This window comes from Ursus americanus, chromosome 1 (assembly GCF_024610735.1).
Source record: "Ursus americanus isolate L20-20 chromosome 1, mUrsAme1.1.p, whole genome shotgun sequence".
NCBI lineage: Eukaryota > Metazoa > Chordata > Mammalia > Carnivora > Ursidae > Ursus > Ursus americanus.
The window spans coordinates 90008635-90027059 of record NC_142127.1 but is presented as its reverse complement, the minus strand read 5'-3'; the positions used below and the strand labels follow the sequence as shown (position 1 = coordinate 90027059).

Sequence of the window (18425 nt, the reverse complement as noted above, 5' to 3'; positions counted from 1 at the left end):
GGAAGCAGGGTCTCTCTCTGGCTAGCATCAGGGACAGGTGTGATTGAGCATAGGGAAGGCCATCCTGTGTAGTAGGCTGAGCACTGAACAATTTGCTGTGTGGCCTTGAACAAGTCACTTCCCCTCTCTAGGCCTCAGTTTACTCAACTACAACATATGCAACCCACTAAGGCCTGCTGTGACATCCTCCGACCAAGGTTGTGTGAAAGTTGGCATCTGCACAGGGACGAGGCCAGGGCCAGGGCCAGGGCCAGGGGTGGGGGGGTTCATGGAGAGTGTGAGGCACTCACCTCTGACCTCCAGGCGGGCCTCACACTGCCGGGCGCCGTACTCGTTGACCGCCTTGCACGTGTAGAAGCCAGCATCGGCCCGCTCGGCGGCCAGGATCCGCAGCCGGCACAGCCCGCCCTCTGCCTCCTCGGCGAAGCGCCGCTGGTCTGGGCGCACGGGCTGCCGGTTTCTCAGCCTGTTGGAGGGACAAGAACTCAGCCTGGGGGCCCAGGTCCCGACCTGCCCTTGCAGGCTCCTCACATCATCTACCCACTTCCCAGATCTGTCCCCCGGGTTACAGGGCCAAGTTTTCGCCCTGACTCTGCCAACACCCACCCCCACCAGCAACTTCCAGAACACCTCTGCCTACTTGGACCTTACCCTTCTTGGAACCTCACCACAACTATTTGGCTCTTGATAGTTCTGAAATGTCTTTGTGTCTTATTTTTATAATTGATAACGAACAGAAAGCTTTCCCACTGGCCAAAAGGGATAAGAAATAACTTAACAGTGTTAAAAAAAAAATCACACAGACTAGAAAATCAATTACAAATGAAAACGAGGACCCAAACTAAGTAGAACCAGGTTCCAGGCACCCGGGTAAAGCACTGTAGCCGAGGCCCACCTTTCCCTGCCGGGCTCTGGCAGCTCAGAAACGAATGGTTATGTCCGGGCCTAGCACAGGGCTGGGCGCAGAGCGGGCCTCAAAAATCCCCCTGCTGTCGCCTGATGGGGCTGGGCCAGTGCAGAACAGAGAAGAGACCTTTGTTACCCTAAACCCACCCCAGAAGGAGAAGCCCTGAATGAGCCTGAACAAAGGGGCAGGGGCACGTTCAGGGAGCGACACCACTGGACCTGGGATGAGAATGCTGGGCCGATCCCAGGGAAGTCCACAAAGCATCCACTCCCCTCCACCCGGAGCCAGGCCTCACTGGGCCACCGCCTGCCCGCGGGCTGCTACTCACCAGGAAACCACTGGCTTGGGCTCCCCCTGCACACGGATGCTCATGGTGACATCTTGGCCTTCTCTTACTGACTGGTCCATAAGGGAGACCTGAAGGGGACCCCAAGGTGTCAGGGGAGACACTCAAGGCCCAGCTGCGGCTCCTGGGGGCCAGAGGATTCTGGGACAGAGGCCTCTTCCACACCGGGCTAACTGGGGCTGGCTCCAGATAAGAAGGGTTAATGGGGCCAAGCTCGAGGTCTTGCTAGAACGTGGTGTGGCCCCAAGAACAAGGGCACACATGAAGGAATGGGGGTGCCCAGGGGCTGGGTGCTGGCCTCAGGGGTCTGACCTTGAAAGTGGGGGGTGCCTTGGAGCCAGTGTCGGAGGAGCGGCGGTTCTGGCTGGGACTGAGCTTCATGGTGGGGGTGCGGGGCCAGGTCTCTCCAGGCTCCGGAAACTCCTCTGGGGGGCTCAGGTATTCCTCGTCAGAGGTGATGGGGCTGCTGAAAGGTGATGTGGACCCGCCTGGGAAAGAGATAGAGGAGAGATAGTGGCACAGAGAGAGACGCCAGGGGAGGAAGGAGGGACAGAAAGAATGAGAGAGCTGGATAGATCAGCCCAAGATCAAGGACCTGATAAGGTCTGGAATGTTCCACACAGCCCAGGAGGTAGACCAGCCCTGCCCTGACTTTGCTTCATGGGGCTCCTAATTGCTTGCTGAGTGACCTTGCTCAGATGTTTCCTGTCCACGAGCCCCTGAATCCTGCTCTCCACAGACTCTCCTAACACTGACACTGTGGAACCTCCTGAGTAAGGGAACCACAGGGAATAGCCTGGGACAAGGGATACAGGCAGCAGAGGGGCTTCCCTGGGCCCGATGGGAGACTTGAAATTCCACTGGAGCAGGGAACCCACATTCCTGGCTTGGAACTGCAGGCCCCTAATGCAGATGGTCCCCAGAGTGGTACAGCCAGGACACCCGTTTCTTGAGTGAGCTGGGCCTGGTGCAGAGGAACACACACCTCCGACAAGCCCCATCTGGGCAGTGCCAGGGCCAGTGAGGCGGCACTGTCCAGCCTGCCCTTCCCCCTCTCCCTTCTCAGCTTCCTGCCCCAGATACCCCAGGGGCACCTGTTGGCCCCAGCCCTAGAACATGGACCCCAAAACTCTCAGGGGATGGAAAAAAAGTTTGAGTCATCCACAGAGAAGGGCGACTCAGACTGGGGAAGGGGAGGGGGGCACCAGTGTTTGCTTTGGGGGAGGGGTGTCCCCAGGGCCCTGACGCCCTCCCCTGCAACTGGCCAGGGGCCCAGCTTCACTGAGCTGGCTCCTATCCGACTACCAAATACAGACATGAATCCGCCACAGCCCCCTGGCCCCTCCTCCTGGTTCCCCCACCCCAAGCCCCTGTGGTCCAGTCCCCCACCGGGCTGCACCCCAACTCACCCGAGACTCTGCACACAGACCCCAGCCTGCGCCTGTCCTGAAGGCTCTGCCCTGGCACCAGGCCCTCCTGCTGCCTGCCCACTGCCCACCCCACCCGGCTCCCCAGGGAGCAGGAGCCCAGCCTGCCCAGCCCCACTCACTCCACTGACCCTGCTGAGGCTCTGCACCGAGGGCCTGGGGGAGGGGAAGGAGCCCGAGGAGGGGAAGGAGGAGGTGGGGGCCGGCCAGGCAGGGACAGGCTGGGTGGCAGGCCAGCAGCTGGCCGGGAAGGTGGTGCCTGCTGAGACCACAAGCAGCCCAGCCTAGAGTGGAGGGGGAGGAGAGGGGAGGGGCAGAGCAAGCACAGCCTGGCTGTATTTAGCCACCCTGCTCATTCCCAAGCAGCAGGATCTGCCTTTTCTCTCTTTACAGTTTCTGGACCCTGACAAGAGCAGAGCCCCCTCACTGGCGCCTCAACTCAAAGTGCCGGGGCCTCAGTCCCCAGCAGAAGACGGGAGTGGTGGTACACCGCAGCTCCAAGATGCTTGCCCTGAGCCCTTCACTCCGACATACGCACCACATGAGGCACTGGAGGCAGATGGCCTTTAGGATGCCCCCTGTTCTGAGCAAGCCACCAAGATCCCCACGTGGGAATGTGCTGATAAGCCTCAAATACTGGAGCCAGGCCATACCCTGTTTTCTCTGGTGCTGAGAATCAGAGAATTGTCAGGACCTTTGGCCTCCTTCCCAGAAATACCCCCCTCAACCTGAAGGGGCCCCAAATCCCACCTCTGCCTCCCCACTATTGCCATGGCAGGTTTGGCCAGCACCACCCAGGGGCACTGGGCCTGCACCCACCTCTCCTCCTACCACCTCTGACAGGGGAATCCTGTCAGCCCCACCAGGGCCAAGGGTCCTGAGGCAAGGGCTGCTTCTAGTAACACCCCACGACTAGCAGCCATCTGGACTTGGGCTGGGGAAGGGGCTTGGAGATCAGCAGCAGAACAGGGGAGCTGTGGAAGAGAGGTCACATGGCCTTCTCTCCCCTCCTTTTTAAAAGATTTTTCATCTATTATTTGAAAGAGAGAGTGCGCGCATGCACACATGAAGGGGGGAGAGAGAGAATCCCAAGCAGACTCCCCACTAATTGTGGAGTCCAACGTGGGGCTCAACCCCACGACCACGACTTGAGTTGAAATCGAGTTGAACGCCCAACCGACTGAGCTACCCAGGAGCCCCCCGTTCTTTCTCCTCTTATCACCACCCCCCCGCAACCCAAGGCCACATTCCCAAGCTATGACCTGTGTTTCCCAGCACTGCCAGTGAAGGAGGAGGGGGAACTGGCAGAGGAGGGGGGCCCACCACTCAGGTTGGCTGTCTTGAGGTGGAGGTGGGGAGGCAAGTCAGAATGGCATTTGGTGAACATCTGCCAGGGGCTTAGCCACCAGCTGATGCTGAGACCACAGGCATGGCCCCTGGAGGCGGGAGCCCCCTCCTTGCCATGGAGCCTGCTGACCTCCAGGCTCACCTCCAGGTTCGTTGGCTCTGCAGGCACTCACAGGCCAAGAGAGGAGAACAGAGATTAAAGCAGATTGGCAAAGTTTGCAGGGAGCCTCAGAGACCCCTGGTGGTGGTTAGGGGAACTGCACTCTGGGGGCATCCACACAAATCAGGGTCCTCAGGCCCCCTCTGAGATGGAGGATCTCTGTCTCCAGCTCCCAAAACCTCTGTGGTTCCACACCAGGCTCTGGTGCCACCCCACTTTCTACTAGCCCCACCACCAAAACCATCTTTGTAGCCAGTCCCTATATCTCAGCCCTGTTCCACCCACAGCCTGGCTCTCACTGTGGGAAACGTTATACCACCCAGGAAGTGGGGAGCACGTGCTCCCCCAAACCTAACATGCACATATGCCGACCATGTGAGTGCTGCCCCTACACACCCCACCACCCCCAAAACATGCTGACTCTGTGCACACAAGCGGCCTTTCAACACTCCTCCCAGGTCAGCCTCACTTGATGAAAATACAGGTGTGAGGGAGCCCTCAAGGTGTGTGTGTGTGTGTTGGGGGGGGGGGGCTCTCCCTCCCCACACCAGTGCATCCAGCTCAATATTGGTCCCAATATCCCTTGAGACATTCTAAGGGTAAACAGAGTCACAGCCACCTACATGAAAGGCCTTCTACACCAGGGCTTCTCAGCCACCTACATCAGGACCACCTGGGAGCCTGTTTAAACTATAAATTCCTGGTCCTTGCTTACTCTGACCTAAAGAATTAGATTTCCTAAAACAGAGGTTAGGAAACTACATTTTTAGAAAGCACTCCAGGTGGGGCGCCTGGGTGTCTCAGTCGGTTAAGCGGCTGCCTTCGGCTCAGGTCATGATCCTGGGGTCCTGAGATCGAGCCCCACATTGGGCTCCCTGCTCAGCGGGGAGCCTGCTTCTCCCCTGCCTGCCACCCCCTGCTTGTGCTTGCTCTCTCCCTCTCTCTCTCTCTGTCAAATAAATAAATAAAATCTTCAAAAAAAATTTAAAAAGCACTCCAGGTGATTCTTATGCACACGGAAGTTTAGGGACCCCCGTGATCCTCATGGGAGTAGGACAACCCTAAGAGGTGAGTTCCGTCTTATCTAGCCACTAAAGCTCAGGGCAGGGTTCTGAACCTCAGAGGTCTGGCTCCACAGCCCATGTGCTCCCCATGGCACCACCTGGCCTCCCATCTTGAGCAAAGTCCCTGACTCTACAGCAGGGGTTCTCAAGGCTCATGGTGCATTAGGACGGAGCTTAAACCCCAGACTGCTGTGCCCCACCCCCAGGGTTTCATTAGTACCCCCCACAGATTCGCATCTGGCCCAGCCTCTGCAGGTCAGCCGGATTGTTCCTGGGGCTGGGAAAGTCACACAGATCTCTACCCCCCGGAACCACGACCTCACACACAATCCTGCAGTCCACATAGCCCCGGACTATCCAGGAAGGCCTCCAGGTATGGCTACAGGGGCTAAGAAGTGGCCAAAGCACGGTCAGGATCTGGGGAGCCTTCTGGCTGGGAGGGATGACAATCCCCATACAAACACAACTAGAACAGCGCGCAGGAATAATGAGCAGGCAAGAGAAGGGCAGGTGAGGGCCACAGAGCACAGACAGCAGATGCCTTTGGGCTCAGGGAAGACGGGGTAACTGAGGGAAAGGGTGGTATAGGAATCAAGAGTTTGGTTGAAGCAGGAAAAAGGGAAAAAGTCTTTCCAGAGGAGGAAGCTGCAGGAGCAAATATTCATAGACAGCAAGAACGTGCAGACAATCGTTATGTAGCCCCACCTGCTGGCCACCCAACTGGGCAAAGCTGAGAGAAGCAAGGCCCGAGGCAGCTGGAGTAGGTGCCTCCCACCGCCTCAGCGGCCTCCAGACACCCTTGGGTCGTCCTCAGGTCCAGACGGTGGAGGCCAGCTTCTGGAGTCTGGCCTTCACTCTGCAGGCAAAGGGGAGCTCCTCGAGGCTTCAGAGGGAGGGGTGACATGCAGGAATTGACGAGCACTCATATGTGCGTGTCCTGGCCCGTCCCAACCCGCGCTCCATGGGCACCGTCTCCAGAGGCGATCCCTCTAACCGTCTGTGTGGTCACGCCACCGTGGAAGACAGCGAGACCGAGAGAAAAGGGAGACGCAGGCCGGCCTGCGGCTGGGAACGCACAGGAGCTGTCGTGGGGATCACCCTTTCTAGAGTAGAAGAGTGGTGCTGAGGTTTCTGTTTTGGTTTCAAATGGACAAGGAAGCCGAGAGGACTCACCACAGTCGGCCTGACCTAGCCCTAGAAACAGTTCATTCCCCATGCGTGATTACGTGGGGTTGCTCTGTGCCAGATAAAGCACTAGCACCCACAGCAGACTAGGTGCCCCTTCTTCGGACAGGCTGAGCGTGACAACCCCACTCTGAGGGAGCAGCCCTGGGAGACACCCCACAGGGGCAACCTGCTTCTGGAAGACGGGAGTGGGGAGGAAGGGCTGAGTCTGGTCAAGGGACCATGCTGTGTCCTTTTATACTCCTGACCCCCCGTAACTAAACTCTGTTCTGTTCTGACAGTATCAGTCATTTGGTGGGGCCAGAATGAGCTTTGAAAAGCCACAGCCTCCGGCCCAAAATCCTTAGCTACGTCCTCATCCCCACAGAGCCTCATAAATCTTACCAAGTAAGTAGCCCAGGGGGTATACAGACCCTCACCTCACAGATGTGAGAAAACTGTGGCCAGCTAAGGAAATGTGAAGAGGCCAAGGTCTCATCTGGAAAATGCTAGAACCTTGGGTTCAAATAGACAAGATCTGTGCTTGAGGGACGACTGAAGGTAGCAGGATGGAGCCCCCATTTCCCCCTTCCTCCTGACCAGCACCCAAAGGGCCCCGTCACAGCCCAAGCTGGAGGTGAGCCAAATGTGCTCACACCAGGCATGCAGGGAGACGGCGCCGGATCACAGCCATGGTGGAGGTGGGGAGGCCAGAGAGGAAGGAGAGAAAATTCCCCATCAGACCCACCCACAGAGGGCATCGACAGTCTTCCTCCCTCGCTCCCCCACCCAGCGTGAGCTCATGAGCACAATTCTTCCTTAACCCTGAACCTCTTCTGAGTAGCAGGGAAGGGGACAGTAAGGAGTGTAGGCTCTGAAGCCCAGGAACAGGGCTTCAAATCATGATCAGCCCCCGACTGGCCCTCTGCTCCTAGAGCTGAGCCCCCCACCAGGATAGGCCCTAGCCACCCGAGACTACTTACATGCGTATTTATTAAAACGGAAAGAAAAGAAAAATCCAGTTCCTTCGTTGCACTAGTCACATTTCAAGAGCTCAACAGCCACACGTGGCTAGGGGCTGCCACCCCTGGACTGGGCACGTATGGAACATTTCCCTCATGGCAGAAAGTTCTGATCAGCATTTCTCTAGAGCAATTTGCTGCAGCTTTCCAAGTCTCGGCTCCCTCATCCGTAATGTGGGCAAAATAACGGAACCTACCACCCAGGGCAAGAGTGAATGCAGTAACCCAATCAACACAGGGCCTGGTACGTAGGAAGTGCTCAGTACACGCCGACTGCTCATATTCTTTTCATCCATCATCCACCTGGGCTTATTTGCTTCAGAAGTCTTTCCAGCATCCCCAAATCACCTGTTGCTTACAACGTTCCTAGGCAAATTACAGGTGCCCAATAAAGGTTGCTGGCCTTGGGCTAGCTCTATGTCACCTCATTCTCCATGTTTTTGTCTTCCTATCTGTAAAATGGGAATATCGCCACCTATCATGTGCCTCTCCAAGGGACAGATATGGGGTGATGTAGCTCAAATAAGAGGACAGGTGTGAAAGGACACTCTCCAGAGAGATGCAGAACTTGGCAGCCTGTCGGTATCAGTAAATGCTTGTGTGATAGATGTGAGCAGCTAAGAATCCTCAGCTTCAGGTAAGCATACTTCTCACACTCCCCAACCACCCGCCCCAATACACACACACCCTTTGGGAGAACGACTGTGGCTTCAGCAGAAGGACTCCGTGGGGTGGCTGGGCGAGGCTGGAAGGGGCCCAGGACTGGGGTGATGAGAACCAGACCCTGCCCTCCAATCACAGCACCTGAGCCACTATGTTGTCTAGTTATCTGTTCCCTCTTCCTGTGGCTCCCAACCAGGAACCGAGATCTGTGGGCTCTCCAAAGCAGGCCCCTTTGAGGTAGGCACCCCAAGAGGGCACTGTGCCGCCAGCCCTGGTTGCCAGGGTCCTAGGGTAGGAGGTTAAAGAGCAAGAAAGGCAGGTACTTCTAGGAGGCCTCTTCTTATCCGACACTACTCACTCCCTCCCTCAGCTGCCCCCCCAGCCTGCACCCCACCTGCAGCCACACTGCCTGACACCCCTTCTTAGCCCCACCCCCTCAATCCACACACAGTCCAGGCCTGAGACACCCCCCCCTTGCCAAATGTCTGTGCCGCCCCCGGGTTCCACCCACTCTGCTGCTCTCCAGGTCCACTGGCTCTTGTCCAAGCGCTCTGGACCAAACAGCGCCTTGTAGGGGAAGAAAGTCCGCTTCCGCCAAGAGAGCCCTGGGGCCGAGTCAGCATGACTTATGGGGCCTGTTCTCTGGGGGCAAAGCCCAGTGCCACTGCTTAACGCGATGACGCCTTTCTGGCTCCCCAGGGTGGGGTGAGGGGAAGGCACAGACAGGCCACGATGGGCTGAGGACCCAGAGGCTGGGAAATGCGGGCGAGCTGGGGCTGTGGGTCTGTCAAGGGCAGGGGAGGAGTCCCTAAGCCGCAGTCTGAAGAATGCGCAGAAAAGGAAAAGGCAGCTTTCTGGAGCCTCGCGGAACCCTGTGCACAACAGCACCCCTCATAACGCTAACAGCTGACACTTGTCTACAGCTTTGCGTCCATAAAGCCCGTTCACACATTTGCTTTTGTTCGTGAGGGTGGTAGAATTACACAAATGAGGAAACTGAGGGGCAGGGAGGTTCAGTTCGACAAACACAGAGCTCCCAGTCAAGAGCGGACAGCTGCCTTGCCCCAAGCCTCCTTCCCAACCTTAAAAGGCTCCCAAATGGCCACAAGCCAGTATCGGGGCACCCCCCCCCATCCTCCTTGCCAAATCTCAGCCCAAGGCAGGTATTGACCAGAGTCCTGGAGCCAGCCCCAGGCCCCCTGAGGAGAGCTGGGAGCTGAGTCACAAGCCAGATCCCAGAGGTGATGGAAGGACGGAAGCACGCCGTGGAGGGACGGCATGATTCAGCGTGCTGGGAGGGGCGAGGAGAAGGAGAAAGACTAAAACACGGGCTCCTGGGAGGGGTATGGAAGCTAAGGAAGATGAAGGCCTGCTATTCTGCAAAGCCAGAAGGGTACACACAAAAGGATCAAATGCAGGACTGGGGCTCAGGGCAGATACCACCAGAATCACCCTTATCATGAAGGTATAGAAGTCCTGGGCCCACAGCAAGACAGGCTCTGTAACCTGTCTCCTGTCGTGTCCAGTGAAAGACAGGGACGGAACAGCGTGTGCTGTTTCCCCTCCAGGCATGCCCAGCCCCTCCTGCTGCCTCTTACATCCCAATGCCCTTCAGGGCCCCATCACCTCTCAGTCCAGCACCCCGTAACACTGACCCACTGCTCAATGCTCCTCTGCTCTGCACTGTCCTCCAACCTAGGTCCTCTGATCTAGCTTGATGACCCCATGCTAATATCCTTGGCAGCTGAGTCTGTGTCTTTTCCTTCTGGAACGCACTCCCCCCTCCACCCCGCCCACCCAGCCTCACCTCTCTGCTCCCACTGCCCAGGATCGGCACACTGTCAGGCCCAGCAACCTGAATGGGCAGAACTAGCCATGCACACTGACACCAGTCCAGCCCTACCCTGAACCTGAAAGAAACTGGGCTTACACCCAAAGGAAGCAATCCAACACCAAGTGAGGGCTTTCGTAAAAATAGCAAACAAGGCGGCCTCAGCCACAACCATCTCCAGAGAGGGGCTCTCAGCTACCCTCTCTTTAGGGCTTTGGGTTCAACAGAAGGACCAAGGGAATGGGGAAAGGTTGTGGCACTTAAAAGCATCCTTTTTACTGGTGGGGGGGGAGGGGTACTGTTCTAGAGGAAATGACCTCAGAAGGCTCCTGATGGCTTTTAAGCCCTTTGAGCTGGGAGATTCTTCTTCTCTGAGACTTCAAGGATAATTTGCTTTCCCCACAGGACAATTTTCAGGGAAATGCCATGAGACGATGGCATTTAGAGGATACGTGAAGACAAATTTCAGTGACTTCATGAATTGGCCAGCCTGGTGTGTGCCTTTGGGAATCTGGCCCTCTCTCCGAGGCAAAGCCACTTAGTATGCTTCCAGCAGAGCAGCCGGCATGTGAGATCGGACAGTGCACGCTGGCTAAGAGCCTGAGCTCTAGGCTTGGGAGTGGGAAGGAGGGTCACTGCTCATCCCACCCGGGGCCCGGGGCCCACAGGCTCCCTACCAGGTCTCACGGCCAGCGCGGCAGCACAGCTGGCCTGACCCAGCTCGTTGGTGGCGGTGGCAGTGTAACTCCCGGCATCAGCCTCCCGGGCCTCCCGGAGCAGCAGGGTATGCCGCTCGCCCTCAGCCCGGATGAGAAGGCGGCCGTCACTGCGCAGCGCAGACCCGTCCTTCTGCCAGGTCACTGTGGGGAAGGAGCGGTGTGACTGGTTGCCATGGCCCACAGTAGCCCACTGGGGCAAATCTCCCCTCACCCTACACAAAGCCCAAACCATTTGGCTTCCCACCCTAGGGAAACCTGAGGAATTCCCGCCTCATTCACAGAAGCCCAGGCCTGCCCTCCCCTCTCCTAGGGCATTTGGGAAAGTTCCCCTACCACATACACAGGAGTCAGGACAGCCCCATGGAGCAGCTGTCCCTCCTCCCCTACCCCTCCCTCTGAGGACTGGGGGAGGGGGACCTCCTCCTCTCTTTGTCTCAACCTTAGTCTGGCCCCGGCCCTGGAGCTCACCTTGGGGTGGGGGATTGGCAGTGATGATACACTTGAGCAGCACGTCTGCCCCTGGGGCCGCCACCACATTCTGCAGGGGGATCTCAAACACAGGGGCCTCGAGGGGCTCTTCTCCAGCGGACACATACGAGTCATCCGAAGACTCTGCCGGAGACATGGGTGACAGGATAAGGGGACACGGTCCCTGTGGGGATGACTCAGGGGGAGAAGGGATAGTGGCATCCTCGGATCTTAGAAAGCCAAAACCAGAGAGAAGGGCTTCTAGAAGGTGGGGGTTGGGAGATCAAGGGGTCTCTCTCCTGAATGTCCTGAGACAGGGAAGAAAAGACAGAAGGGGGGTGGTTCTCAAACAGGACAGGGCAGCCAGGACTCTACATTAGTTTGGCTTCTCAACTTCGGTCACAGTCACTGTGGTTTCTGGAGGAAGGCCCGGACTGTGTTGTGCGTGTCTTTCTACAAATCGGTCACTGCGGATGGTAGATCAGGCCCTGTTTTATGCAAGCGCTTTTAGCAGCAGCACAGAATGTTACCAGCTTCCAAACAGGCAGTACAAGCTACCAGCAACCCAAGCCTTAAGCAGTCATACCGCTGTCACAGGGCAACATGGGGTAAATTGTCAAATTAGTGATGCCACCGGATTCAAAAGAGGGAGCAGCAGGTGGGTCCGGCAGCCTCTGAGAGCCTCATGAATCGGCTTTGATTCTGTCCATCCCCCAAACAGTACCACTGCATCCATTGCACGCTAAGCTCTGTCTGAGTACCAGGGAGACAGCAAGACATAAGACGTGCTCCCTGCTCACAGGAAGCTTGTACAAAGATATCCTAAAGCTCCACTGTAGTGGCTCCCTCTGGGTACCTTCCAACTCGGACATTCTCTAAGCTAGACAAGGTACAGTCTGGTAGGTAGCCAAAAGAGCAGTGAGCATCCCAATTATGCTGTTTTCTAGCTCCCTAACCTTGGACAAATTAGATAACCTATCCGCGCCTCTGTTTTGTTATCTGTGAGATGGAGCTGATAAATAACACCCCCTCTCTTGCAGAGCTGGCATACCGATTAAACTAACACCCCTGAGCGCCTGGTTCGCACAGCGCCGGTGTTGTGGTATGCGATAATGTGGCTAATAGCATGATGGACAGGTACTTAATTACCTTTAAAAACTTGAAGATGGTAATCCTTAAATGAAAAATAGAGTAGTTTGGCTGAAGAAGAATCCAGGGTGGTCAGTGCAGTGAAAGAGACCCTGACTAGGTGTCCTGAGTGCAGTGAGTAAGCAGAGGCAGCTGGCCTGGGGAAGCGGCAGGGGTGGGAGCAAGCCAAATATGGCTTCCTCTGCCTCCTTCCAGGAGTGGACCCCGAGCTGGTGCTCAGGGTGAGCAGAATTAGGAGCAGGGGTGTTCTGGCTGTTGGCCACCATCCACAGGAAGACGAGGAGACGACACACAGGCTGGCATGCGCCCACAGTCAGCTCAGCTATACAAGGACTCAAGGATGGGAGAGAGGCTAGCTTGAGAGACTGGGTCCAATCTTCGTGGCCATGGATGGGTCAGGGGATAGTACTGGTATAGAAGCAGAGTTGGCTGGACCAAAGCTCGTCTCTACCTGGGACCTGACATTATTTATTGAGATGGGTTTCTATCTCTTCCCACACAGAGGGGTGGGGTTTGGAGGGGCTCCTTAGGTTTCCACCACCGCCTCCCACCACCATTAGATCCTTGATCCAGCAGCCCTGTGGACCCAGGGCACCTATGCAGGCATCTGGGCACCTTTCTTTGCTCACCTCTCAGCTCCACTCAGCCTCCACCAAAACACACTTGCACGCTACCTCACCAGCAGGCGGGTTCTACCACAAGGACCTTCACAAACCTTCACTCAACCTCGAACCTGGGTCTGTAGCTTCCCTGAAGAAACCGCACCCACACAACTGCCCTCCCACCCAGGTCTCCGCACCTTCTCGGCCCTCCCCGAGGCCTTACCCAGCTCAGGCGAGGTGGGCCGGGCCCGACGACCTCTGCCCTGGCTGCGGACACCTCGGCGGTCCCAGGCCCCCCAAGGGCCGTCTTCCTCAGGCCCTCTGCGCAGCCTCTTCTCAGCCTCAGGCCCCGCCCTGTTCTTCTCCAAGGTCTGAGGTACAGCAGCGCCCTCCTGGCCCGGCATGGCCCAGGGCAGGAAGCGCACGGCCTGCGCTGGGGGCTCCCGCTTCCGACCCGGGGGTGCTCTCGTCCTGGCCTCAGGGGGATCGGTGGCGGCAGGGGGCGGCACGGGGCTCCGGCACTCCTGGATGGCTCTGCCGCGGGTCAGCGGGAACTGGTCCCGGCGCCTAACCTCCTGCTGCGGGCCTTCCCCCAGCTCCGTCCTGCCAGCCGACCCGCGGCTCCTGGGCCTCCCCTGCTCATCCTCGGGCTTCCCCGCGACGCTCGGAGGGGGCAGCTGGGCGGCAGCGGTGGCGGCGGCGGGGCTCTCAGCCCGAGGGGTCTTGGGGGTGGAAGGCCGGGAGAAGAGCGGGGGCTCGCCAGGCTCTCGAGGGGACGGGGCGCGCTGCAGCGTGGCGCGCAGGGACTCGTGCGAGCGCACCAGCTCCTCCCGCGACGTGGAGCGACGGATGCGGCCCAGCTCCTGGGCGAAGCGCAGCTCAAGGTCGGAGGCCGGGCTGCGTTGCCGCGTGCGCTCGTCGAGCGAGGCGGCCTTCTGCTGGAACAGGCGCCGCCGCTCGGCCACGCTGCCTGTGGCCCGCAGCTCCTCCTGCGAGGCCCCGGGTGTGCCCCAGGGCGCTCCGCCCTCGGACTTGGGCTGCTCCAGTGAGCGAGCCTTGCGCAGGGGCACCCATGGCCGCAGGGGCGCCGGCGGGGAGTCGCTGCGCTCCAGGCTGCGCCGTCGCTCCTCGAAGAATTGCAGCTTGTCCAGGATGCGGGAGCCGGCGCGCACCAGCCTGGGCGAGCGGCCCAGCGCCGACAGGCGGCCAGAGGCCTCGCTCAGTGGCGTCTGCGGCCGGGACTCCGCCGTGCCCGCCAGCGAAGGCCCCGACGACTTGGACTTTTTCCCTCGCTTCTCTTCGGCGGTGGCGTCCTCGGGCAGCACGGGCTCCTGAGTGCGCCGGTGGGACGATGTGGGGGTGGCTGGGGGCTGGGCGCTGGGTCCCGGCGGGGGCCGCTTACCCACCCGAGGGGACGGTGGGGGCAGCAGTGCGGACCTGGAGGGAGGCGGTAGGGCGGGGCGCCGTGGGGCTTCACCGGCCGGCTGAGGCTGAAGCTCAGGCTCCTCCCTGTGCAAGCCGCTCTGAGGGACGCTGCTGCAGAACCAAGACGAAGAGGGTAGAAGATTTAGGGGTCTCCCTCCTAGACCTTCAGCTCGTGATGGAAATTGGACGGTGGGGCATGCTGGGAAGGCTTGGGGGTGATATGGGTCAGACCCTCCCCCCTCCCCCCTCCAAGAGGAAGGAACAGCCAGGGCAGGTGCTGGGGAGAGGCTGGCAGCCCTGGCACCAGAAGATTGGGCTGGTGGCTGGGCCCAAGTACAGACTCAGCCCCCAGGGCTCTGGCCAGCCCCCTCCCCCCAGCCCCAGAAGCTGGGGAAACAGCAGAAACAGAACAGAGCGGTGAGAGAGAAAGAATGAGCTTAGGACCCAAAGGATGAAGTGGTGAGGGAAGGCAGGAGGGTTGGATGGGGAAGGGCCCTCTCAGGAATGCAGCCTCCCACTCATTCCTGCCCCCAGCTGGCCCCCAAAGCCCTGCCCATCCTCAGCCGCACATACCCCTAGAAGAATAGACACTAGCCTTCTGGGAGCCATGCCCTATCTCAGGGACGACCTAGCACCTGAGATGCCTCACCAGACCTGAGCCCCTCTCCAGCGCTGCCGGATCGCATCGCAGCAGGTGGCAGCTGAGGTCCCTGGGGTGGGAGACTAGAATAGCCAGGCTCCCCTTCCCTTTGATCAATCTGCCCCCACTCCAGGCCTTTGACTTTGTCCTGCCTCTGGGAAAATTACCTTGAGTCCTTCGGAACCACCCCGCCACCTCTGCCCCGCCCCCAGCACAGAAGCTCCCCAAAGGGGTATGCTCAGAAATAACTCAGCTCAGAAATAACTACTGTGTGGGCCTGAAGAAGGGGTGTGGGAGAAGAGGAAGAGGGACGGAGCTGGTCAACTCAGAGTACCCCTCTCACCCACAGAGCTTTGCTGCCCAAGAGCTGGGCCTCAGTTTCTCCCCTCTGGACTCTTGGGGGACACATCAAGCAGCAAGATGGGCAAAGAAAGGAATCCAAGATATTAACACCATACCTGACACATTAGAGGGAGCTTAATAGAAACTCAGGAAATGGCTCACTGCATCCTTACTGGGGGCCAGGCATGTACTAAAGGCTTCAAATGCATTCACTCATGTAATCCTCACATCAGCCCTCTGAGCTAGGAGCCGTTACTGCTTCCATTCACAGAGGGAGAAACTGAGGCTTGAGAGGTAAAGTGCCTCACCAAGGTGACACAGCTAGGAAATGGCCAGTGCCAGGACTGAAACCCAGGCAGTCCGACTCCTGAGCCCTTATTCACTCCAAATGTCTAGGATTCTGAGAGCACAGAAGGGACAAGAAATAGGGTATTGGCCTCAGCAGAAGTTCTAGGGCTGCCTGAGTGGGCAGGGTGGAAGGCTGGGTCAGCCATTCCCCCCTGCAGGCCCCACCTCTGACTCAGGGGAGAGGGGTGGGGGGTGGAATGGCCATCAGGTGCCTGAGGGAACAGAACCTCAGCCGGCCTCCTGCAGGGAGGCAGAGTCTACTCTGGGCGAAGGACAGCAGAGTCCCTGAGGAATGGCCTCTGGGAACTGGGTAAGGCTCCTAGAGAAATCCGAGAGAAATCGGGGACAGCAGAGGAGGCCTCTTGCCGGCAGTTCGGAGCGCTAGGCCAGCCTCTGTACCACAGACATCACTAAGGAAATGGGTTCCTCAGAAGTTGCCATAGCAACTCCAGGCTCAGGCTGAGGCCTGGCAAAGGAAAGCAGGGAAGGAAAAGGCAAGTCCAGGGCTCAGGAGCACCGGGTTCATGCCAAGTGGATAAAGCCAGGGAGCCTCCCCTGCCCCAGACCTCCCTGCCTACCGCTAGCCACCCCAACCACCTTCAAAACAGCCGCCCCCCCCCCCCGGGCTCCTTCTTTTCTCCTCCATGATGGTCCCTCCCCCACACACCCATACCCATCACAAGTTAGGTCCCTCTCAGCTCCCCAAATATCCCCCCAATTCCTCCATCATCAGCCACTCCCCTCTTTAACTATAGCATTCCCTACTGTATCTGCCAGCCCCAAATCTCCAAAAATGGCTCCGATGCCTCACTCCAACACCTCCGCTCCTGCTCCTGCCACCCCCTGCCAGGACAACCTTCACCGCCCCCCCACCACCCCTGCACAGGCATTTCCCACCAGGCCCTCACATGCTCCTGGCCTGCATCACTACCAGCCTTCTGCCTCCACCCCAGCCCCCTGACTCCAGCCCTCCCTGCCTGCCCCTGCCTCCCACACAGCCCACATCCTCCTGCTTTCGCAGGCCCCTGGCCCCATCTACTCCCTGACCGCCTCACTCTCTTCTCTCCTCTGGCCGTGCTCTTGCTCCCTTGCTCTCCTGCTCTCTCAGGAGCTGCCTTGCAGAAAGGTTCCGCTGCTCCCAGAAAAAGGCCCACATGGGAACAGGAATGTGCAGAGAGAAGAAAAGGCAGCAGCTGCTGAGACAGCAGGCACGGAGGGGGCCCTGGGGGGGGGGGATCCTGGGGACAACTGGAGCCTGAATGGGCAAGGTGGGAGAGGGCCCCTGGGAAAGTGGAGATCTTGGAGGGGATGAGGAAGGGACAAGAGGGGTCCACGAGACTATGGCGATGGCACAGGGAGCCAGGACAGGTGGAAGCAGGAGGCTGTGGGTGGTGACAGCACGGGAAGAGGGAGGATGCGGTGTGGGAGGACAGAGTCGGCAGCAGGGGCCAGGGTGGCAGCAGGGGCGGTGAAGTGCACAGAGGGACGGATGGTGCAGGGGAGAGAGGGCTGGAGGCTGACGGAGTGGTGAGGGGCAGTGCGGGACGGCACGGTGAGGTGGAACAGTGCGGCCCGGGTGAGGCCATTACTTACACGTGAATGGAGAGCGCCCGTCCTCGGTACAGACTGAATGCGCTGCCATACAGGTCACTGGCCACCGAAAGGCTATCCTCTGACCCCCAGCTTGCGCCCACCAGATTAGCTCGAGACGCCCGCACCAGCGGCTCCACCCCCAGGTGCCGTGGCCCGGCCCCGGTTGCCTGTGCTTGCCTTGGGCTGCCCAGGGGGCGGCGGGTGCCACCCCTGCCGCCCGCTTCCTGCTCCAAGACCGTCTGCCCGCTGCCCCACCAGCTCACTTGCTCCTCTGAGGTGCCTGTCACGGAGGTCGGGGGTGTGTCCAGGGAGGTGCCCACCAGGGTGTCGGAGCCCCCTAGGGAAAGGAGCACGGTGAAGCCCAGGCCCCTTCTGGGGGAAGCCCACCTGCCTGCTCCTGGAGCAGCCTAGATAGCTCACCCGTGGGGGTGCTGAAGTCCCCGTCATCCCGAAGCTCCAGGCGCTGGGTCCCCTGCACATCGCTGATGTCATCCTCGCCCGTCTCCGAGTCTGGAGAAGAAGGGGTCTGTGTGGGCAGGGCCCTCCTCCCTCTGACTCCAACTCTTCCCTGTGTCTCCTCCCGCCTCCCCTGCAGCAGGCTCAATCTTACCACCAGCGGGGGGGGGGGGGCACCACACCTATCTTCTCCCCTCTTTTACCCCCCTCGTCCCCCCGGCCCATCCTGGGCTGCTCAGGCCAGTCCCATGGCTTCACCTGAGGGCCCCTGGCGACTCAGCTCTGCCTCCTTGGCCCTCAAAGCCACCTGCCACCGCTCCTCCCGGCCACCTAATGGATCCCAGGGTCTCAGCCCTCCCGATCCTCATCTGTTAGTGACACCATAGGTTCCTGTGCAGCCCCCAAATAACAAGATTCTAGGTTCCAAGGCTCTACGTTTTGGGTTCCGGTACCCCAGGAACAAAGGGCAGTCACCTCAGAGTCGTACCGTCAGGGCACTCGACCAACTGCCGGGCCAGCCTGTCCTCCACCCCAAACCAGCTGGAACACATCAGGGTGCAGCTGAGGCAGGGTGAGGAGAGGCCAGGGCTGGGCAGGGAGGAAAGGGGAGTGGAGGGCTAGGGCAGGAGCCAGTTTCCTACCGTAACTTTGCTTTCTGCAGGAGCGGAAAACTTCGCTTCCATAGGAGCAGCAGGAGAGAGACATGGACAGACTGTTATCAGAGCGTTTGTGGGGCAGGGCATGGTGGGTAG

The 18425-nt window shown here is 59.0% G+C and overlaps 1 protein-coding gene across 9 annotated transcripts in view; it reads right to left on the bottom strand.

Moving 5' to 3' along the window:
• The window catches only part of SPEG (striated muscle enriched protein kinase), a 55674-nt gene that overhangs the window by 28414 nt on the left and 8835 nt on the right, over positions 1-18425 (bottom strand). For 2 of the 9 annotated variants that reach the window (XM_087863753.1, XM_087863754.1), the window contains exons 3-11: positions 18315-18349; positions 17638-17727; positions 17218-17554; positions 13093-14405; positions 11119-11262; positions 10609-10791; positions 1566-1741; positions 1236-1324; positions 291-466 (exon numbers count right to left, since the gene is read on the bottom strand). In XM_087863753.1, coding sequence (XP_087719879.1) covers positions 291-466; positions 1236-1324; positions 1566-1741; positions 10609-10791; positions 11119-11262; positions 13093-14405; positions 17218-17554; positions 17638-17727; positions 18315-18349 — 2543 coding nt within the window. The remainder of the gene's footprint in view (positions 1-290; positions 467-1235; positions 1325-1565; positions 1742-10608; positions 10792-11118; positions 11263-13092; positions 14406-17217; positions 17555-17637; positions 17728-18314; positions 18350-18425) is intronic. The other 7 variants (XM_087863757.1, XM_087863772.1, XM_087863758.1 and 4 more) reach the window with 5 other exon arrangements.